This window comes from Lepisosteus oculatus, chromosome 12 (genome assembly GCF_040954835.1).
Source record: "Lepisosteus oculatus isolate fLepOcu1 chromosome 12, fLepOcu1.hap2, whole genome shotgun sequence".
Taxonomy (NCBI): domain Eukaryota; kingdom Metazoa; phylum Chordata; class Actinopteri; order Semionotiformes; family Lepisosteidae; genus Lepisosteus; species Lepisosteus oculatus.
In genome coordinates, this window is record NC_090707.1 from 22,991,845 (window position 1) to 23,015,316 (window position 23,472).

At 35.0% G+C, this 23,472-nt stretch overlaps 1 protein-coding gene across 2 annotated transcripts; it reads right to left on the minus strand.

Annotated features, from left to right (window-relative positions):
- Positions 1 to 253: 253 nt before the first annotated feature.
- LOC102698298 (insulin-like growth factor-binding protein 2-A) lies at positions 254 to 22,392 on the minus strand. Of its 2 annotated transcripts, none has more exons than XM_015359102.2 (4): positions 21,905 to 22,392; positions 3,891 to 4,069; positions 3,192 to 3,332; positions 254 to 2,745 (listed from the first exon to the last, which is right to left on the minus strand). In XM_015359102.2, exons 1-4 carry the CDS (start codon positions 22,263 to 22,265, stop codon positions 2,587 to 2,589), a joined length of 840 nt encoding a protein of 279 aa, XP_015214588.1. In that variant the 5' UTR covers positions 22,266 to 22,392; the 3' UTR covers positions 254 to 2,586. The 2 variants fall into 2 exon arrangements, with proteins under 2 accessions (XP_015214588.1, XP_006636701.1); XM_006636638.3 differs by having other exon boundaries at positions 3,891 to 4,072; positions 21,905 to 22,389.
- Between the last annotated feature and the right edge of the window lie 1,080 nt (positions 22,393 to 23,472).

The window sequence follows — 23,472 nt, forward strand, 5'->3', positions numbered from 1 at the left end:
CTTGACATTTCTGTGTCATTATTTAAATATGAAACTCAGCATTTTGATATGAAAAGTTTCAGAATTTATAAATATGACACTAGCCTTTTAAGACCATAGTTAAAGGCTTCTAACATACTTTTAGTAAAAACACAGAAAGGTTTCTAAACACTATGTATTGCAAGGTTCTTTTGAAGGTTCTAATTAAGAAGGCATATGGTTAAAACAAAAGCCAAAGGTTAATTTGTAAACAAGAGACGGATGAAGAAAGAAATAAATGTTCCAAATATTTATTGGTAAACAAGGAAGAAATAAGTTTTTTCTGAGCTGGAATTCAAAGAAAGAAACAAAACAGAGGCAACATTTCCTCCACAAAATTGTGCTCTAGTGGTGATTCAGCAGACACACATGTAAAAGACATAAATTTGTTAGTACAGGTCTTATGGCACTGAATGTCAATTCCATTAAACAACTACTCTTCAAAAAAGGGTTAAAGAAGGACTGATCATTTAGAAATTGAAAACTATTAATTTTGAAAAGAATTTGTTCATCTTGGCAAAAAAAATCTTATCCAGCTTCCAGGCAGGAGTTTAGGTCAGTGGTTGCAATCAAGGCACCTTTCGACATGAGTATAAAATGTATAAATCTGCATCAGGAAATCACATTAGAGAGATATATATATACTGTATATTCCACTCATTAATAACACTTAGGTCACATTAAAATAAAAATCAAGAAAATGTCTAATTGTTTGAAAACATTTTCAATAAAATATTGGATTAAATGATAATATATAAAAGACTCATTATACAAAACTCAAGGAAAATGCTTATGTGTTTAATTAAGTGATTTTCTACAAGTTTTCAGATCATTTATTCTACTTCTGTTGTTTTGTAATAGAATTACAAATTTCACTTTGTTTTAAAAGACAATCATTGTCTACATTCTCTTTTTTCAAATTAAAAAGAAATTGCATTTTGTAAATATGCATAGAAGCACTTTGTTTTTATTTTGTTTTCCCCAGATGAATTGTACAGGATTATTATAGTTTTCTTTGTTATTGTATTAAAAAAAAACATTTTTGTATTCTCATTTTAAAAATGCTTTGAGTGACAGTTGGATGCACCAAAAAGCAAATAATACACCTCTGTGGCTCCTGTTCAAACTATAATTTGGGACATGAGTCCACCCACACCAGAATTAATTGTTCAATGTGAATAAACATTAGAGATTTTTTAATTTAAACTCAAACTACAGTGAATTACATACACATGAATCAAATCTATAAGATAACAATTTCATATTTTAGAGATTCAATGCTGGTAAATCACATTTATTCTAGTTAATTACCAACTAAAATCAAAGAAACAATGTATTAGCCATTTGCGAAGTTCTTTGGTAATGAATAGAATGTAATGAATAGAGTATTTGTGTTTTATGGGGTCTTAACTAAAGGCATTTTTCCTAATCAACTGAGTATATATGTGCACGTGTGCTACCTTGTAAGGTGTCAAAACCTAAATATTATAGTAAAGGCCTTCTGTTACACTATCTAAAATCAGCAGATAGACCTGCTATTCATATATGTTAAAAACATTGGCCATCAACTACTATCAAGATCATTGAACTTGTGCAGTACTTGGCATTGTTTTCAGATGTTCTGGGCACAAACGTGTGGGTGGCTTCTCCATCATTACTTGGAAATATGTATAACAGAGCTAGGTGTTGTACAGTCAGTCAGCATTGCACGCATATATATGCAAACATACAATTTTTTATATAGTCAAACCCACTTAATATCACATTTGTCAATGTCAATCGCTTTCTCCTAATCTTGCTATCTGTCAGCACTTCATTAGTTATTCCCCTAGATAATGCCACATGGTTCTTTATAGTGCAGAAGGGCTTGGAGAACAGGGTTATTTTAGCCGCCAAAAAATCATGCATTCATTCTTTAACACAAGGCTCAGTGACAAATCTGGCAGTGCTATTCATTGGCACAATAACAGTGTCGAGTTCTGTACACTAGTACCGAAAGGAGAACTGCAATGTGTAGAAGAGATGTTGACAGCAAAGTGAGATTAAACCATCTTGGTAGAAAGGAGTGGAGTGAGGTGCAGTGATGAAAGACAACATATAGTTATATTTCAATAACAAAACTATTCCAATCTTAAAGATTTTTCTTTTTCTGCGACAGCCTGAATTGCCAAAGGAAAAGTTGAATAAATAAAAATGGAACTGGGCCTGAACAACAGCAGCTGAACAAATGAAGGACTACATTGCCTTAAATAGCTAGAAAACTAGTTGCAATACTAAAAAGGAGATCTAAAAAAAATTATATGTTGCTTGTAATGTACTCTGTATCTATAAAATACAGCCAATTTTGTACCCTTAAAAAATTATTTCTAGTTTATTTTTGTGACTTGATTTTGTGCATACATTTGCCTTTGCCATGTCTCCCTGCTCTTTATTTTTTCTTGTGATATCATGGAGGTTTGACTTATATGTTCCAAACAAAACTATAACATACATCTGTAACTTGTATAACTGCTTCAAATCCTGGTACTCCATAACTTTTAGAATTTCCAGCACTTTTTCTCAGGAGGGTTATTTTTGAGAGGCCATAGGAGGCTGGGTCTGAAGCCCAGTGATGTACTGCTTGCAGCTGGGGTCCCCTCTCACCACAGGAGATCCTGGGATCGGCTTTCCAGTGTGCTGGTTCACACACCAGCACTCACCTCTTTGGCCATTTACAGACATCTTGCACTGAAACACAGGAGAAATACAAGAGCTTAATTAGGGATATTATATACTCAACAGTATATACTCCATTTGTCTGAACAGTATTTTTTCTAAAAAAGGCATGGATATGGAAAAGCAGAATTTACAGGAATTACAAATTATTACAGGAATAAAATGATGACTTGCAAATTATTACACTTTAAATTTGATTTATTGATGTCTCCATGAGCAAACAGTATTACAAATATAACTTGCACATTCTAATAATTATTTTCTCCTTGCCAAACTCACACTATGACACTAAGTTTCAAGATTAAAAAAACATCAGTGATCAAAGATTAGTGAACCTCAATTTTTAAAATGAGACATGGGACAAACTGGTTTCATTTAATTTTCAGAAGGTTTTATAATTGAGTCCCTGGAGTTATACATGAAATAAATTGAAGGTAAATATAATTGAAGAGTGTCACCTGTTTCAAGTTGTAGAGCCCTTGTTTGTCACAGTTGGGGATGTGAAGTGCATACAGGTACTCCAGTGGACCCCTTTCATCACTGAAGGGCATTTTTGAGATCCGTTCAAGAACTCGGTCCAGCTCCTGTTGGCACTGACTCTGCAGAGCAAGAATATTCATTCAGAATTGATTCTGAAGAGTCATTACATTAAAACAGAAATCAGTCAACATGGTCTTTTAAGTTTACTACTATTTTCAGTTTTTTTAGACTTTTGTCTGTTATTAATTAAAGTCTTCAGACATATTCATCTGACTATTATAAAAAAATATAATTGCTCTGTACCAGAAGAGGGCACTACAGTACTAAGTACATTAAGCAATGATCTTGTTATAAACTATCCTCTGCCTCAACAAAGGAGAAGATCTACCTTAAAACTACAGTCTCTATACCACATTTTCCATGGTTTATGTAATGATACACTTCTATCCTATTGTTTTTAGTTTGGTGAAAGATTTTGTAACCTAATTTTGCAAACAAGTAATTTTATCCTCTATCCAAAATAACCCCAACCCCCACAAACAAGTCCTATTTTCATTCATACTAAAAACGGTTATTGAGAAAAATCTGCTTCACTTAAATGTCTAAGCAAATTATCACAAACAAAATCCTTTACTGCTTTAATGTGTTTTTAGTTAGTAAGCACAGTTTACACTGACAGGTTTCAAACGAGGCCTTTTGGGTTCATCCTGTAGTCTGTTTCCTGTGTGCATCTTAAGGCTTAGCCCTTTGGTATGCTGTCGAACTGCAATATCCTTTGGACTCAACCATTGACCATTTGTGCTCCTCTCTTCAGGCTGGTGGTCCGTCAGGCTCACCTCTGAGTGGTCCACCATTTCTGCTATTTAAGAAAAAAAATGATATTAGGAATTAAATGGGTTTTTTAACCATGTAACTAAGCTATGCATTATATGGCAAAAATGTAGCTAATTTCCAATGTGCCAACACAATGGGTAATAAATCACTATGACTGACTTACTCTAACCAATACCTTACATAAAAAAAGTATTTACTCCCGCTTTTACAAAAAGAGGGGAACAGAAGAAGAGGAGGTGTTCGGAGCTTTGGAGCAGGGATTATATGAACTACTGAAGCTTAGGTGAAGCAGTTTAATATCTCAATACCCAAAGGTACAAGTAGAAAGTACAGAAAAGGCTGGGAACAGGACACACTTCTTTATACAAAGAACAACAAGTATCCTTGCTGTCTGGTTTAAATGGGATCCTTAAATCAATTATTAGTCAAATGAGCTAAACAGATCTCTGACAGAGAGATATTTGTTCAAAAAGGTGTAAAACGTCTGAACTGGTTAGCATATTAAGAATAATTTTCAAAAGCTTCAAACTTTAAGCACTAATATGTACAAGCAATTAATAATTTGTAGCGGTTACCTCTACAAAATACCGTAACATTGTGTTACAGGACAAGATAACAGATGTTCTTCAAAATCATTACTGCTTTGAAAGGTTCTGAATTAAAGAGTTTAGCTCTTAATTACACGGTGAAATTTTCTGACAGTACAGAAAATTGCTCTCTCCCTCTTCTCTGTGGAATATATTTAGAAAATCAGTTATCACTTGCCAAGTAGTCTTCAAAGGGGACAGCAGATACTCTGAAAACATTTCAGTGCTCTTTTCAAATATCAGTTTAAACAACTGAACCCACTTGATAATGTATTTTGATGTGGACGACCTGCTGTATAATATAATCATTGATGCTTAGAAAAATGCAAAACTGATTAACTGAAGTAACTCACGTTTTACAATTGCATATTATGATTTCTTTCTAAAACAAGTATTGAAGCATTTCAGGCTGACTTTCAGAGGTTTTTGTGATTAATAAACATGAGTTCTGTAAAAAACAAATTCCGTACGCTTTGGCTTCACTCAGCATGTAAATATCTCCATGCATAACCATGGTTAAATTTCAGATCTTGTTAGTGTTTCAACTGCACATACTTAAACTGGGTATATATGATCACAAGTATGTTTTATCTAATCTATACACTCCCTTGTTCCTTTAAAAGGACCTGGCTAATTGTTGCTTGCTTAATTTTAAGTAAACTCTTCAATTTTCTGAAGTTAATACCAATGTTCCTTTGTGAAAAGCATATTGTAACGTTTCAGGGTTCACGTGGGCACCCTCACCGCTGCCGCATCAGGTCAGCCCCCCACCATTGGGGACTTAATAAATGTATTATTTATATATTTATATACTTTTATACAGTATATACTTTATATATCTGTACAAATACCAAAACATTGGCTCTACAATTAAAGTACATTTACTTAGCGTATCACAAATACAAACTGTCTTGAAAATAGTAACTTGCAAAACTATTCTCAGTGCTTTAATATGTAACTCCCTTTACTTGAAAGACAAGTCTTCAGAGGTATCCCTGCAGTAGAAGATCTAGTGAAAACACTTTTTTCAGCAACCTTTATGATGTTGCTGTGAAAGACGAAATACAGGTTAGGGCAAACTAATTAAACTGACTTGGTAACTTTTATAAACAGCACCCAACATGGACTGACAGTAACTAACAACAATTGCTGCAGGTGTTTCCTTCTATGCTAGACACAGACATTTCTGGATATGCTCATAAATGTGGAAATATAAATATTGCTCATAAATGTGCAATAGACAAAAGTAAGGGGATAATATTTGTCCCCCAGAATAAAGTTTAGATTTTGCTTGCTGAGTAATAAAGGCTAACATTCTTTTGTCTGGTTTTATCGTCTGTACCCCTGTCTGGTTTTAGCAACCTGAGCACACAAATAGACATCTGCTTATCTACACAAAAATAGATACAGCAGCATTATGTCCTAAACAATAATTGAAATGGCTTACACTGATGTCATCAAGGTGTGTAAGCACAAACAAAGCTATCAGAATGAATGAATTCCTAGTACACTGTCCAGCCAAGAACTGTGGTTTTATACTTCACACCCAAATGGGGAGAAAGTGGATAAGAATAGTGTCTAACTTTCCAAGCAATAAGCAATATTTTCAGAACTTGCCTCGTTTCAAAATTTGTTAGCAGGTAGTTTTGCACCAGACATCTGTCATTTTATATAATTATAAGTATCCATTGTCTTCATTTATATTTCCTTGGCCTGCCTCAGATGAGCATCAATAAAGGCAAAACTGCTGTTTGTGGTTGCCCACTTAAATATATGCAAAGCAGTATTAGAAGTCTTTTTAGATGGTTCTACTTTCTAAAACAGTGATAGACAAAAATAAATATTCATATATCTCATATTTTGTGTGACTTCTACATATTCTTACACTTAATACCACCTTAACCCTTAATGGTCTTCTTACAAGCTAGCATTTATTACAGGAAGAAATATAAAGTCATTTTATTTATTAAAATGTTGTGCTAAAAACAAAAGAAAAAAACATGCTTTGCATGTATGCATAGTAATAAAGGATTTATCATTGAAAGGAAAACAACAGACAATTTGACAATGGAAAAGGTGAGGAGAAAAAGAGGGTCTAAAGATATGAAAATTTGAAAGATGAGTTTAAAAAAATGCAGAAATATGTAACTGAATCAAGAGATTTAGAAAGACATAAATTGATTATTGGGAGTGGGGAAAGATGTGAACCGTATTTAATTAAAGAGATTGTTTTCTGATATCTTTCTGGAATACGACTCTTTGAAATCCTGTATGTCCCTTTGAAAGGACACAGACATAAAGGTTAGTGTAATCATGGTTGGGAAATGTAAAACTATGTCCCTGACATGGCTACCTGAAACCTGAAATGGTTGGGCAGTCATCTTCCTATTTTACTAATGTAAATGGATGGGCACGTATTGTAAGAAATGGATACATTAGATTGCTAGACACACATGATGCTCATGGGTAAGGCTATTGTGGACAAGAAGAACTGTGGAACCAGATTATCTGGTTACTGGTATGAGCTGACTGAGAGCACAAAGGGTGTTAGGAAAGAAGGTAAGGACAAATGCTATGTGATTTCAGGTACAAGAATCCCCCATGAATTTTATGTTCTGTGACATTAATAGTCGAAAGGAAAACATTTTAGGTTTATAGTGAAATTTAAAAGCGTGCAGAATAGAAAATGATTATTATTTGTATATGTACAGTATGTACAGTGGACATAGCTGCATATAGAAGTGGTTTTGCTCTTACCTCACCATCAAATTCAAATCATATGCTTTTTTCCCTTGGATATTAGTATCTAAAGTGTTTCAAAGTTATACTGATACATTTCTAATTACAGCACATGTGAAAATACATTACTGTAAACCGTGTACGTCTACAGTCTACAACACAAGACAAACTGTGAGAGACAGTAAAAACATGTTTTGCTGTGTGGCAGATAAATCATTTAAATATACTACATTCTTAGGCACTGCTCTTCTTGATTCATATTCAAAGGCTGATGGGAAAAGCAGTTGCATTCATTAGGGTTTCATGTCCTGTTTTTGTGACTGTCTACTGTCCTCCATATTTATTATGGAGGTCCGTTATTAGAGGTTATCATTTGTCTACATTAAATGTCTCTCCACAAAATCAAATGTCTGAGAGTGAAGTCAAAATTAACTGGTCTAAGCTTTTAACACACTCATATTCCTTATCTGTTCCTGGTTATTTTAGCTGAAATGGAAGATGTGAGCTAGCTACTACATTCATAAATAATTAGCAAATGTCCTTTAAAAACACACAAAAGTGCACCCTAACGTCACCTCCTGGATATAAAAATAAACTGGATATAAATATTGGTGGGATTAGTAGAAGCAAAAGCAGAAAAGGTTTTTATATAAAAAAGAGAAATCAGATTTTGTGTCAGATGAATTAAGGAAACTGGGGATGCAAACCAACAATGCAAAGGTAGGGATCCACAAACTTGATTCAACATGATAATGTTGAATAATTAATATATTAACAGATTTGATTGTGCTGTTTAGAAAAGAGTCAGGCAATGTGTTGTTTTTTGCAGCCTCTAGGTTGCTTAAAGATTAAGTTAACCTGCTAAGTTAACTTAGAGTTTGTTATTTGAGGTAAGGAGAGTGAATTTTTTGTTAGTTGAACCATACACAGTGAATGAGAATTTGGTCCATGCCCTTCCTGAACCTCAGACATAACCCTCTCCAGTGGAAAACTAAAAGAAGACATTGACTGGAATTCCTCCATAGTTTACTTTTTTGGTTAAGCATTAACAATTAAACAATCTTCCATAGTCCCATTGAACTACCCTCAGGAAATGAGCAATTCTTGAATTCATACTAAAATGGCAACTTTCACAACTTTGTACCAAAAAATCAGCAGTTCTTCTATTAAAACAATATAAATTGAGGTTTTTTGCTAGCACAACAGCGTTTAGGATTGCATAAAACTTGTAAGGGAAATGCTAGAGGAGAAATGGAATCAGTGGAAAAAATACATATGCTGAAATGAAGAAGTTAATGCAAGTTTTACCTCAAAACATTACTTTGATGTTCTTTCTGTGACCGCTCGTACTACTGAAAAAATCTAGCAAATCTCACTTGTGGTACAGTATAATGTTTGAATTTGTTTAGAAGGCAACATGGCAACATGGAACAATGCTAATTGCTGTAACTGATCATTTCAGTAAGTGCTAGTGACCTTTATAAGAAAAAAATACCTTTACTAATTAAATCATTTTTTCCAAGCCATTAAATATTATGTGAATATTAGTAGCTTGGAATATTATTGACAGAAAATTGTACAGTATAAAACAAAACATCAAAAAAACTAAAGCTTGACAATTTTATGTCAGAGTCAGAGATTCAGGATGTAGGATACTTTAAGTTACTGAAAGATGGTAAATTGAAAAGAAATGCACAAGGCTGAGCTAGTTACTATTCTATCTGGATTTTTATTTATTCAATTAAACATTCTTCAGTTGAAGGTTCGTGTCCCCAGAAGTGATGTTTGGATAATATGACAGGATCAATGCCTTCTATGTTTTTAAAATGGGGCCTCCTTTTGCATCTGTTTGCCAGCACAAAGAAAGGCAAAGGTGAATTTAGTTTGTTGTGAGCTTATCTGCCTACAGGGCAAGAGACTTCAAACAAAGTTCTTAACTCAGAAAGAAAATAACAAGGGATGTAACAGGGACTTAATCTGTTAAGGTTAGATACACAGGCTTGGTGTTGTTTTGATTTTTGGTTTAGATTTTTTTATTCTATTTATATGTAAAAATTAGTATTTCCTTAATTGGATTAATGTTTGAAACGTTTAAAATGTTACATCACAGATTCTGAACTGTTTTTAGAATGCCAATGCTGCTTGTAAGACATTGTTAGTGTTATCAGTATAATGATGGCACATAATACTTTGAACGTAAAAAGCCCACTGCCACATTTCTCAAAAAGTTTGAAATCTAAACTTTGTGCTCTTCCTTTTCTTGAAAAAATATTAGCTTTTCAGGTACAGAACAAAGAGCCGGGACACTGAAGGAAATTACCGAAGTATGGATACTTTGTTTTGTATATATTTTTTTGGTTTTCATTTAAATGGGTACTTAATTATACTTCAAATGTTCCTTATATTTTAAATCTATGTAAATCTCACTGGCAGTTGTACTGCTGTATTATAGCGTTTGAATATACCTGGAAAAACTTATCATCTTTAATAAGTAGTGCAGAAGGTGGGTATCAAACCTACAATTTAAATTGTCAGAGAGAAGTGGTGCAGAAATTCTAAACACTTTTATTATGTATTGAGGATGTAACAAATACATTATCATTCTGGTTGTGGTAGCATAAACAAATAAGTGGGAAGTAAATAATGTCAGTATAATTCTCACTGGTTTGCTCTCATAAAGCATGAATGTTTCTTCTTCAGTGTCTTATTTTTTCCCCTCTGTTTGTTCTCAGTTAAAATATCACCCAATATAGAAACTATTTCTTTTTCCTTTGCACCTTATTCTAAGCAGTTACCACAAAGCAATCTCGGGTGCTAAAGAAGGGCTTTCCATTTTCTTGCTGACGAAGGGGACTTAAACTTGCAGGTTAATTAGAGGAACGAATGCAACCTACCGAAAGCGTTTTTTAACTGAATGTGCTGTGCCAGCATATTTCACACAGGTTTGTCTAATGTATAATTACAAATGTATATACGAAACGCTTATTCTGTGAAATTATAAATCATATTCCTAGGCTTGGAAATGTTCCTTGTGAATCAGCAGGCAGACTGTAAAGTGACATTTCATGTAGGAACAACTTATCATTTCATTTTTTTTTAACATAGGCTAGATCCTGAAGGGAAATACAATGGATTGCACATTGTTCACTTCCTTCAGAATACACTTGCTATGTATTTTTTAATTGTATGAATCAAACATTGAACAAACTAAAATTTGTTTTAAATTAACACAATTTAGCAAAATTAATGTGGACAACAGTAAATTACCATCATAAAACTTTCCAGACATTTCCTTTATAAACATTTCCATCTTTCTGTAAAGACTAAAATTACTGGTGTCCATTCATTTCTAATAGCATAGCATTAAAATAAAACAATCATTAATTTCTTGTTATACTACTAAGGAAATTGAAATATATGGTAAACAAGACCAAACTCCCATTCTATTATTGCTTCCTAGTCACTGACCCTTATCCCTAAAATTAACATCCAGTTTAAATTACATGAATTTTTAATCACACCAGTCAGGATAGAAGGCAGCTGCTGGTTAATTCATTGGTCTGTATGTGTTGGTATGTGTGTATATTGGTCAGGGGGTGATAAATCATCTGTGTTTTTGTTTATTTTTTCAATATCAGAAACATAGTCATTTTCATTTAAAGAAGTACTTCACATAACAAACATTAAACAATACATGTTAGTGCAAAGCTGTTCTTTGAATTTTATTAGGTACCGTATACATTCTAAACATACATATTTTGTTGTACAACCATGTACTATTGCACCATCTCTGTAAATGTTTGATATATTATCAGTATTAGAGTATGACCTGGTCAAATGTCCAAGGTTAAAATATGGGTAGATGGCTCCCTTATTTTCCACAGAAAAGGACAAATCACATTATTAACCTACAACTGTGAACAGTTAAAAGAGACCTTTATATCTCTAATGTTTCAATAAAGCCCCTTGGGTACAATCTGTAGCGCATTATGCTGTATATGAAATAAGATGTTAAATTTTAAACTGTACTTTGCAGAACTGGAAGCAGTGTAAACATAAAAATTCATGGTCACGTTTTGGCTGGGTCAAAAATCTGAAAATGTAACAAAGGCAGTTTGAGAAGTCTGAGGAACCTTGTGTTGATTCATTACATCAATGTAATCCTCTGTTTTTATGATTAGTTTTTGTTTCCTACATTATACAAATGTTCCATCAGATACAGTACATCTTGAGGAGAGTGATCTCAAAATCATTTTTAATGCTATTCATACAAAAAACAAAAACAATAGAATGTTTTTCTTGAGTTTTAATTGTATTAGAGAGTGCACTCTTTTTTGGGTTAAAAGCTTGTTCCCAATGCTCATAGAGGGATACACATCACATTTTATAACACAATTTTCATACAATATATTATATGATATATGATATAATATATAGTTTTTAATAAGCAATTTAAATTATTAATATGATACAAATAATTTATTTAAAGAAGAACTGAGCCTTTGATTGGTTTTACAACACATTAAACACTTCTGTTTCTCTAAAAGCGAAATGACTTTTATAATCCATGTACAGTATGCCCATTCACATATTGCTGTCCCCACTGTTGAAGTGGTTTTCAGCTGCTGCCAAATCCTAAAATACTGTTTGTTTCAATATTGTAGTCTTACATTATCTTATTTAGTTGTTTATACTGGCAACTGTACAACCATAATGATTCAATCTGCAACAAAATTGCCAATATTTAGCATGGTACATTTTAGTAAATAAGGAAGATATGTATGTATTGATTATGTATGATTATGCTTATCTGTAGCTGTGTAAATATTTAGTTCCTAGAAATGACAAGTGTATATGAGTGTGTTTCACACTCAATTAAGCATTAATCGATGCAAAGATCTTTTTTTAATTATGTGCAATAATAATAAGAAATTATGTTGATTGTGTGTATGTCTACTGTTAAGTCTCAAGTGACTTAACTAATGAAGGTGGAATTCCAAGCATCAGCTGAGCCTAGTAATGCAGACATCATCAGTTTTGAGTCTGGGCTTCGTCATCAGCAAGTGAGACAGAATTCACTTTCTGTTAGTGCAAAATTAGCTGAGACTCAATTGGGTGGTCAGCCTCCAGATGATCTAGAAATCATTGGCAGTGGTCCATGTGGGGATATCGGGTTCCTGTGAGATCTGCAGTGTTATCAATGAGGGCTTTTACCTATTGAATACTAATTCTTTTGTGGGCAGCATGGGGTTCAGAGTGTGAGAAGAGGGTAGATGGCTTGACTGTCGACTGATATCTTAAGAGGAAAGTCTGGATGTCATTCATCCATCACATAACTGCGTGAGACTCAGTGATTGATCATTGGTAGTTTCAATTCCAGGGGTTTAGAAAGAAAAATACTAGGCAGTTCCAAGATTGACATATATACTTAGAATTAGACCAATAACTGTATATGCTTTAATTTGCTGTAAATAATCTGGCACCTTTCTTTGAATGGAAAGACATGGGTTGTGAGATCCAATAATTTCTAGCACCATTTAAGAAAAAAAATTATAAAAATTATTATCTATTTGACTTGCAAAAAATGAATTCTAAGATCTTCAGGTATGTCAGTGTAGACCTATAATATAACATAAAGCTTATTAATACACATCAGTTCTCCTCAGCTGGCAATCAAATGACTGATCGTGAATTTGGGCAAATATTTTTATACTATGTATTTTTAAAGCTATTTAGTATTAGTCCATAACACAATTAATCACGTACATATTTGTTTGAAATGTGTGCATGTTGTATGTGTGTGCACTGAGCCTTCCATTGTTTTGAATTCCTCCCCTGTAAGGAATGCTTTTAGTGACTCAGCTTGAAAACCACAGCAAGCCCTGCAGAGTATTTGTGTGGGAATGACTGACAGTTTTAAACCTTTTTTCATCCCCTTTTTTTGTCTTCAGGGGGTGAAAAAATGCCTACAGAGAATGGCTTCAATTTTTTATTCCTCTAGATCTTTGAACCACCTTACTAGCTTTGTATTGCACATTAAATCGCAGGTCTGCCTATGTGCAGGTCTTGACATACACTCACAGCCCAAGGAGGAGAATGAGGCTCTCTCCTCTCACCTGGTAATTACACCCCGCCAGGCTTTTAAGGACACCTCAGGTAGAAGTAACTGTAGTGGTGTGCGTGTCTGAATGAGTAAGCCAGGAGCAAGCCGTGGCACATTGGCTGCCATGGGGTTTGTATTGCAATTATAAGGGAGGATCCTCTAATCACAGACAGTGCAAATGAGAGAGCGAAAGAAAGAAATATAGGAAAACCTAGAGTGTGAAGAGCAACCGCAATGTCTGGCATGCAGTGTCTCCTGAGAGCTTAGAAGCTTAGCCAAGAAGAGCTCTGTGCATTATTCAGATAAGAAACCTCCAAACATCTGAAACACTATCTATACCTTGGAATTGGATTGGATTTCTCACAGTTATAATATTTCTATCATTTAAGATAAGCAAATTAAATAAACTACATTTCAACACTGAAAGCTCATACCCTGTTTCAAAACTTGTTCGGCTTGCCTTCATCTATGTTCTCATTAATTCCAAACACACTCACATCTGTGCCAATTTTCCCAGAAGCCAATTAACCTACCAGTACGTCTAGAGAGTGGGAGAAAACTGGAGCACCTGAAGGAAACCCATGAGAACACAGGGAGAACATACAAACCCTACATACTGTAGATAGCACCCCAGGAATTGAAGCCAGGGCCCTAACCACCGTGCCACTGTACTTCCCAATTCAATATCGTTCTCATTAAATCCCTGCCTTCAAATCATCAATAATGTGTAGAATAGACTAGAACTCCAAGGTAAAAATCAGACGGATTCACATTGGATTGCTTGGTTGGCCAAGGCAGTCCTTTGCCATAGATATCAGATACCAACAGATTGTTCTAACATTCCATTTAATGAAATCAAATTACTGTGAAAGATGCTGTAACATCTTATGTGGAATTCTTAAAGTCTTTGGCTACTTCTACATCTAAGTCTACATTTTGATGTGTAGCTAACATAGCCTTTATGTTGATCAAGCACATGCCCAGTCTCAAACCAATGAAGAGAGGTGTTTTCTAGTCCCTGTAAGAAGAGTGTCGAGAGGTATAAGGTTTCTACAAAAATTCATTATTACAGTTATGACCAAATTCACAATCCAACAATAATTGTTGATTATACGCTCTCCCTCTTTCACATTTCACAACAGCATCTTTCACAGCAGCTGTTGAGTTAGGATTGCAATACAAGCTTTTAAAGATTAGCTTTCTAATATATTTTTATTTTTATAAGAAACATCTCTGGTCTTCACTTGGTACTTTGCATATCAAAGTTTTGAATACTTATAATAATCTCATTGGTAAAAACCTACCCTGTACATTATAGTAAGAGCTGCATTTTTCTGAAAAGGAAAAAGAAACCAGCTTGTTGAGGTCCAAATTGCTAGTTCCGCATTAAGCAAAATAAATGTGTTAAAAGTTAAAACAATGTTTCAAACTGACACAACTGTTGTGGAACTTCTGAGTTATGATTCCTATTGTCTGTGAAGAAAAATATGGCTGAACAGAGATCTTACAATAAATATTTTTTTCAGCACCTCTCCTTCTAAATTTATATTACCAAATCTATTTGCTAGGTGCTGGGGACTTTAATCTGGATTTTTCATTTGTGACACATTCTGTAGCCTACAGCTAATGACTGGAATGACAGACATATGCGAGTATTTGAGTGAATGCAGTTTATTTCTCACCTCTCCTTACCATATTGTCTAGCCCCCATTACAAATCTGAAAGTTAAAATCTTAACCTATACCACAACACAATTTGTATACTGATGTCACCCTTATGATTTGGAACTGTAAATTAACAGTGAAAACCACAGACTACTTAATTGTAACACAACACTACATGTTATATTACAAGAGTGCATCTGTTCTATTTAAGCACTTTCACAGAATCCTACTGACGGGTAAAGTAGATATACATTAATAATGATTTTGCTCATTTAGAATACAGAACATCATGTTATATTTTACCTGCCTATGTGCCCAATAAAATATTTGTTTCATCACTGTTTAAGCTATCGCTTTAAATAGGTAATACATCCAGCAGCCATATCTCCCTGCAATTCACATCTGACATCCCACTGAACCTAAGCAGGTGTGAGCCCAGTCAGTACCTTGATGGAGACCTCCTGGGAAACACTAAGGTTGCTGCTGGAAGAGGTGTTAGTGGGGCCAGCAGGGGGCGCTCACACTGCAGTCTTTCTGGGTCCTTATGCCCCCAGTATAATGACGGGGACACTATACAGTAAAAAGGCGCCATCCTTCAGAAGAGATGTAAAACAAAGGTCCTGACTCTCTGTGGTCATTAAAAACCCCATGGCGTTTCTCGAAGAGTAGGGGAGTAACCCCGGTGTCCTGGCCAAATTTCCCATTGGCCTTTACCAATCATGGCCTCCTAATAATCCCCATCTATGATTTGGCTTCATCACTTTGTTCACCTCCCCACTAGTAGCTGATGTGTGGTACACTATGGCTGCCGTCGCATCATCCAGGTGGATGCTGCACATTGGGGGTGGTGGAGGGGAGTCCCCATTACCTGTGAAGCACCTTGAGTGGAGTGTCCAGAAAAGTGCTATACAAGTGTAAGCAATAAATATTTTCAACTAAGTCAAATGTATGACTTCAGTGCACGTGTAAAACAGCAAACTGCAACTCTTACATATGCCTGTCAAATATCTATTAGCATCCCATTCTACATTATTTCTGAATTCATGATATTAAAACATTTTCTTCTTCTTCTTTTTCACAGCCTTAGTCCCAGACTTTCCTGGGGTCAGCTGCTTTGGTTGCTGTTCTCCACTTGTCTCTGTCGACCACATCTTCCTCACTCACTTCACATACCTCCATATCTTTTCTCACACAATCTATCCATCTCTTTCTAGGCCTGCCTCTTCCCCTGTTACCTTCCACCTCAAATTCCATTACCCTCTTTGTTACCTTTTTCAACGTCCCTCGTCATGATATGTCCATACCACCGTAACCTCGCCTCTCCCATCTTCTCAACTACATCCACCACCCTACATCGTCTACGGATTTCTTCATTTCTGATCTTATCCTTCATTGAAATCTACAGAATCCATCTCAACATCCTCATTTCAGTTCTTCTCATCAAGTTTTCTTCCCTCTTTCCAACTGCCAAGCATTCAGCTCCATATAGTAGTACAGGTCTAATCACAGTCTTGTATATTTTGCACTTTAACTTTCTAGGAATTTTCCTGTCACAGATTATTCCAGTTATTTCTCTCCACTTGTTCCATCCAGCTTTCACTCTTTGTATTACTGCCTCCAGTGTTTCTCCTCCCTTTACCAGTTTAGATCCAAGGTATTTAAAGCCATCAACCTGTTTCAGTTTTCCTCCATTTGTCTCCTTAACATTGGTCATAGTACTTTATCTCCTCTTCTCTCCATTACCATTATTTCAGATTTTTCTGCATTCATTTTCAGTCCACCCTTTTCCAGACTCATCTGCCATTTGAACACTTTCTCCTGTAGTTCTACTTCTGAATCTGCCATCAGTGCCACATCATCAGCAAAGATGAGTTCCCAAGGCACTTCTGTTCTTACCTCCTCTGTCAGTGTGTCAATAATGTTGATAAAAAGGAAAGGACTTAGTGCTGATCCTTGGTGTACTCCAACTGTGATTTCAAACTCTTTTGTCTCTCCCCGTTGTGTGACCACCTTCGTAGTTGCATCTCTATAGGTTGATGGAACTAACTTCACCATGCTTTCTGGTACTCCTTTCTTCCTCAAGCACCAACACACCACCTCTCTGGGCACACGGTCATATGCCTTCTCCAAGTCCAGAAAGGCCACATACAGCTTTTTCGCTTTCTCTAGTGTCTTCTCCTGTAACTATCTCATCACAAAAATGGCATCTGTTGTGCTGTTCCCAGCTGAGAATCCAAATTGTGAGTTGTGGATCCTGACTATCTTCCATGGTTGCATGATATTAAAACATAATACATAAAAATAAAACATTATATTATAAGATATTAAAATAATGTATTTAAAAATAACAGCATAAATCACACTTATTTAATTTACATTTACCCATTATTTACTATGTAAAAAAATATATTGTGTTAATGTACTCAGGTGGTAGGACCAGCTGCTAATTTATGTGTTGTACTAATGACAGGTAGAGCATGTCTTTACTTAATGCTTTATAAACTTTAAAAGATACTATAAGAAAAGTAATTACAGCACACACTTAAAGCATTTCCCACAAAACATATAGCAATTAAAATAACATATAAAAGACCATAATGACTCAGAAAAAAAGCATACATGTCCTTTTCAATGCCACAGTTAAAAAAGAGACTGTAGTCATAAGCAGAAAGAGAAGCTATAAAGAAATGTTTTTGGTATGAAGGCTCAAGGACATATACAATATATTAACAACATATACAATACACTAACTTCAAATCATGTTTGTTTTATAAAATCTGAATGTCTGCAATAATGTTGTTACTTTTATTTTGATAACCTGTGACGCTGAATGAAGTCCAATTATCCAAACAAAGGTATGCACAAAATGTATTTGAAACTTCAACAGATGTCCCTAATGTAATTATAACAAAAACATTACCCTATTCTAAGTTTCTGTTCTGCTAGAGATATGAAGACATAATGGATTGGAACGGCTTTAAACCTCAATTAGAGGGCATATCACGATGTTTCTTCAAAGTCCAACTTTTGTTGATGAGATGTGCCTCAGTTCTTACGTGCTTATGAGAAGTTTGCTGTATAAATAAGGAGACCGTAAGCATATGTGACTGTTTTTTGTTTAAAGTGCCTAGGAGCATTGTGGAAACAAGATACTTTTGATAATATTTCTTTCTTTTAAAATAATCCAGAAAGAAAAATTAAATGGTGTTTGTGTTTGGGGGGTGGGGGTGGGATGAAGATCAAAGATGTGATGTACAGAAAAAAGAATACACTGGCCTTCGCCTGCTGAAGATCATGCTGGTACCATATGATGTCAATTAGGATCATTTAGTGACCTATGTACTGTATCTTCAGATGGTGCAACAAAAATATATGATCTCATAATTTATCACAATAATCTCAGTATTATTTTTTGTTTCTCACATTTCTTGTTTGAAGGAGTTTGGCCTGGAATATGTTCTCTGATTTTTAGCACCTCACTTGCCAAGCAGCCTGGAGACAGTGCTAGTATTGGCTCCTAGTACAGGATTAGCAATTAGAGCTCAATTCAGTAAAAGATCAAACATTAAATCACATCTATTTCAACTCGGAATACTATTAAATTGGATTACATACTACTGTATAGTGTATATATACTGTATACTGTATCTTAAACTATATTAAGAGGTTTAAACTTCGGTTACAGACAGATGTGACCCTTTTCAATCAAATTACTTTTTTTCCATGAAGATACATTTAATTACACCTTCACTCTACACTATGATGTAGTGCCTATTTCCCAATTGGTTATTGACCACGAATTTTCTATACTCATGTTTCCGCATTCTACACAGTCAATAATAATTATTTTGAAATTCGAAGAAAAAATGTTCTGGAGTGCCCCTGAGATAAATTTGGATTTGTTGAAACTCTCCATTGTATTACAGTTTCACATTCCTATCATTCTGCCCCACTTCTAATTTTCATTTATTTTTTTTTTCAATATGAGATTCAATTGTCAATTGTCAGTCTTTTCTTGGATTATCACCTTATCTGTGGATCTGAAGATGGTTGATGAAGCCAATCTGGTATAGACAGACTCTACTGCGTTTTGTATATGTGTCCCCAATTAGATTAAGAAGTCCAGGGTTGATGACCACTTTCACAACACTCTGCTTCTAAAGTTACCATTTTTCAGTCTCATGTTATCATTGTACAGTTTGCTGAAATATAATTCCTGGCCACCTGAGATAGAACTAGAAAATAGTTTCTAACCACATGGTGTCCATGTTGCACTGAAAAATGTAGGCCTTGTGGACATCTTTAGATCTTTAGACCTCTAAGAGCTGTGTCTTATCTTGCATATGATCATCCAAGTGCGGGATGTTTGCTTCTTGTAACTTCTACATTCCAGCCAGTACATGACTGGAAACAGTTCTGCTCCCACCTTGATTACCTGGCCACTAAAAGGTTTGGTAAAAGGGCTGGAAGATTTTGCTTTTAGTGAAGATGTCTGCATGATGCTTAATTTAGAGAAGTCGTTGTACACTAGCTGTTACACATCTTTCGTAAGAATGCTCTTGAAAGACAGGGGCCTTGATCTAATGGCAGGCATGACTGGATGACATGCCTGCAGCCTTCATTTACTTTCTCCGCTAGGGAGATTTTGACATTGTCTTCTACCTGTTCTGTCATTCAGCCATTCAAAGTCTTTTTGCAGAGTACTGAACTTAGTAACAGCAGCTCTTAATGTCAGTAAAGGTTATTGATCAAACCTTCACAAGTTGATTAAACAGTTGGGATTTGAAAATCTCATGGCATTTCTCCTCATATGTCCAGTTCCTTTTTAACCACAAAGGGAGAGTGCAGTGAAATATATGGTTTGTGAAAAGACTAAGAAATGTCTGATGAAAAATAAATTTGCTTTCAGCTTCATCTCAATTAACCAAATGTCAAGTGACACCTAGCTGGATGAATGGAAACATCATTTTAACGTGGGTAACTCAGCACCAGTACACCCTGCTGAAAGCTGTTCCAGGACTCATCACACACAATCAGGTAGCCAACTGACAGTGACTGACACTTTTGTTAGTAACAGGAAAGTGTAATACAATTTTAAAAGAATTCCTTTAACCTCTATTTTTGATTAAGAACAGTATAACTTTCATCTCTGCTTTTTGAGAAGCTACTTTTAAAGGTGCAATATAAAGTTTATTCGTACTCCTCTAAAAATACTACTCACCTTCACTTTAATTTTAGGCTTAAATACACAGATACATTAGCTAATCAATGGCCTGCTAGATGTATTAGTATTTAAATAAGATATGTGGAAAAAATAGTCTTGATAACATACAAGAGAACTGGAATAATGTGCAGTTCTATAATGTTGTATTTGGATATATCAGTTAAGCATAATAAAAATACCAAAAATTAAAAGCTGACCTGCAATTATTGAATTGTATTTATTCACATCTGCATTCATACATCTATGTTAAAATACTGACAGAATAACTAATCTCTGTCAGTGATATTGTAAATTACATTAATTCATCCCATACGGTCGATGATTAGTTGTACAATTTGTTTTGTATATACTCCACAGGATAGTGGGGTCAGTCTTTTGCATATATCACACACATGCAAGATTTCATGTCTTCTATTCCATAAAACCAGTTACAGGTAAGTTGTGAGCCCCAATAAATGATTTGGATTTGCTCAACCTTTTTCATTCAGGAGTATGAATTTGTCATACCTTGGAGTAAAATATGACATTTCTGCTCAATCAAAACTGTGTCTTTTAAAATATGGATAAAATGCACCATTTACTGGTACCTTTTGTTCATTGCATGAAACGTTTATATAAAATATAAAAAAGAACAAGTAAACCAAAATGAATTTAAATGTTAAAGCACTGAAGAAACTGAGAAAACACAACAGAACAAACAGTTCAGACCAAAGTGATAACTCTGTTTGTCTTTAGAAAGTGCACTCTTTTTCTGGTTTCATGATGTAAACATGCAAGAAAACCAATTGATTTTTGAGTATCCCAGCAGAAAAATTGAAAGAAGCAAATAGAGGAGTAATTTTCTTTCATATTATAACTTCTTATCTGTGCTTTAGGAAATGAAAGCACAGTGGGCAATGTTATTATTGGCTGTGTAACACAAATGTCTCAGCCCTGTTTCTGCTGGCTAGGGATCCATGCATGCAGCTGTTTCAGATCAATTAGTAGCATTATTTGTGCTCAATTAAATCAGCTCATTTACACTTTACAAACTAGACTAGTCATTACACCTCAAAGGCCTGTTCTGCTTTGTCAGGGAGTCAATGTAAGTCACAACAAAACCCCTTTTATCTCACAAAGTTCACTTATCTGGTGGAAAACAAATCAGAAGAGTCAGAAAAAAACACAATGAGCTAAACACAATTAGCTTGTTTGAAACAATTACATGAAAGAGGTTGTAAGGAATAGTAACAAGACCAAAGGCTTTTAAAGTTGTCCCGAAAAGGGTCTTAATTCTTATTTGCTCCATAAAGTAAAAAATCTTCAGGCTTTACGCAAACGTTGAAGCAATTTTGGAGATTTAGCATGGAAAATAGCTATCGAGATTGTTCTGTACATTACAGTCGACTCGGAGAATAAACGTGTGTTTATAAAAAGAAGATAACGTAATAAAAAACGGGAAGCAGATTATAAAAACATAAACTTGCAGGACTCCTGTAACAAAAAATAATTGAAGGATACCACTTTTTTTCTTAAAAAAATGAAATTATACAGTACGTACCACTACCAGTTCCATGTTCCTGGCTCCCAGTGCCTTCTCCGTCTACTCTTCGTCCGCAAGTTCCAGATCCCTTCACCAGCTCTTCCAGGGGTAAATCGGAGTCTGGCTTTGGGTAACAGCGAAGCCCACTAGAGCATCTTGGGGTGTAGACCCCGCAGGATTCACCCTCTAGTCTAGCGCACACGGGACAGCACCCGCAGCCGTGCTCCCTCACAATCTCCAAGCAAGTTGTCACAAGCTTCGGACAGTCAGCCTGCCGCTCAGCGGAGCAGACGGGACAACGGAAAACCAAGTCACCTAGTACGGTGCCCGAGAATGCCACTGATGCCAACAGTAAGATGCTGCCAAAGAGAGAGACCATTTTGCCTTTAGCAAAATAATAATGGGTCCAAACTATGTCAGAGTTACTTCAGGTGTAAAGCTGAACTGGAGGCGGACAGGTGAAGATCAGAAATGCAATCTGCAGGGTCCTATCAACTGACGGGTTCGTCTATCTAAGCCATCTAGCGAAACGAACATAAAAGCACAGGGTCTGTAAATGGGGTACTTGTACCCGAATCAAAAGACATTGTATGGCGGTTGAATATTGGTTATTATCTAATTTTATTAATGTCATCTATGTATTAGCGTCATATCCTCATCTACTAGTGTAGTGCGGAAAATATTATTTTTAAGTTTTGTTTTTTAACTTGTTTAAAATAAGGATTACTTTTTTTATAAATAGACTGGAAGTGTAGTGGTAAAAAAGGATTACATAATGAAATATAAGGGGTTAAGATTTCATTTATTCTCAAGAATATAAGTCTAGCTGTTGCTTTCTTTAAAAACAATTTAATAATTACCCTTTACTTTTAGTTTTTGTAACACATAAATTCTTTCAAAACGCCCAAACTGTCTAATATTTCATTACTGTACTGAGAACAATTTAATCACCACTAATAAAAGCATTCTAAATCCCTTTCACGTCCAACGCAATACGTTTGTATGTTCAGAGATGATGTCTATAAGTAGTTAAATGTTTTTAAACATTGTAGAATATGTTGTAATTAATATGAACATTTCTCCAGGTAATTATCATATGATATTTAACTGAAACCTACTAGATTTGTTGCAAAACTTGTGAGATTCTTTAAGAAAAAAAAAAGACCTTTATATTATGAGGTAAATACCTCCTAAAATTAATGGTTCCATCATCTCTTTGAGACATTGAAGTGTATATTCTCTTTTGGGAGCCACAAGATTACAGTGGTTAAATTCTGTTTGTTGTGTATTGATTACCAAGAAGAAAGCTTAGCCACCAGAACACTTAGCCACCAGAAAAAAGCTTCTATTAACCCATATACTGTAGTACAGCAGTTCATTTTTTTTGCCCTGGAGACTGATAATTGTTGATTTAAGCTTACAAAAATAGCTCCTCAATCTGAAACTTAATGCTCCCATGACAGGCTTGCAGATATAAATGAGGATTATTTTGTTTTGTGGGTGTCTACTGATTTCATGGCATTTATATATGTATGGTTTGCTGCCAGTTTTTCTTTGGAGAGCTTTAAAGAAAGAAGGGCTTTTGC

Bases quoted from the DNA above. Each gene is read 5' to 3' on its own strand.
- LOC102698298 (XM_006636638.3), bottom strand. From the start codon at position 22,265: ATGGTCTCTCTCTTTGGCAGCATCTTACTGTTGGCATCAGTGGCATTC. The intron at 3,333-3,890 runs GTCAGTGTAAAC...CTTGCTCTGCAG, and splicing joins AAAGGCCTCGTTTGAAACCT to AGTCAGTGCCAACAGGAGCT. The intron at 2,746-3,191 runs GTGACACTCTTC...CCTGTGTTTCAG, and splicing joins GGCTCTACAACTTGAAACAG to TGCAAGATGTCTGTAAATGG.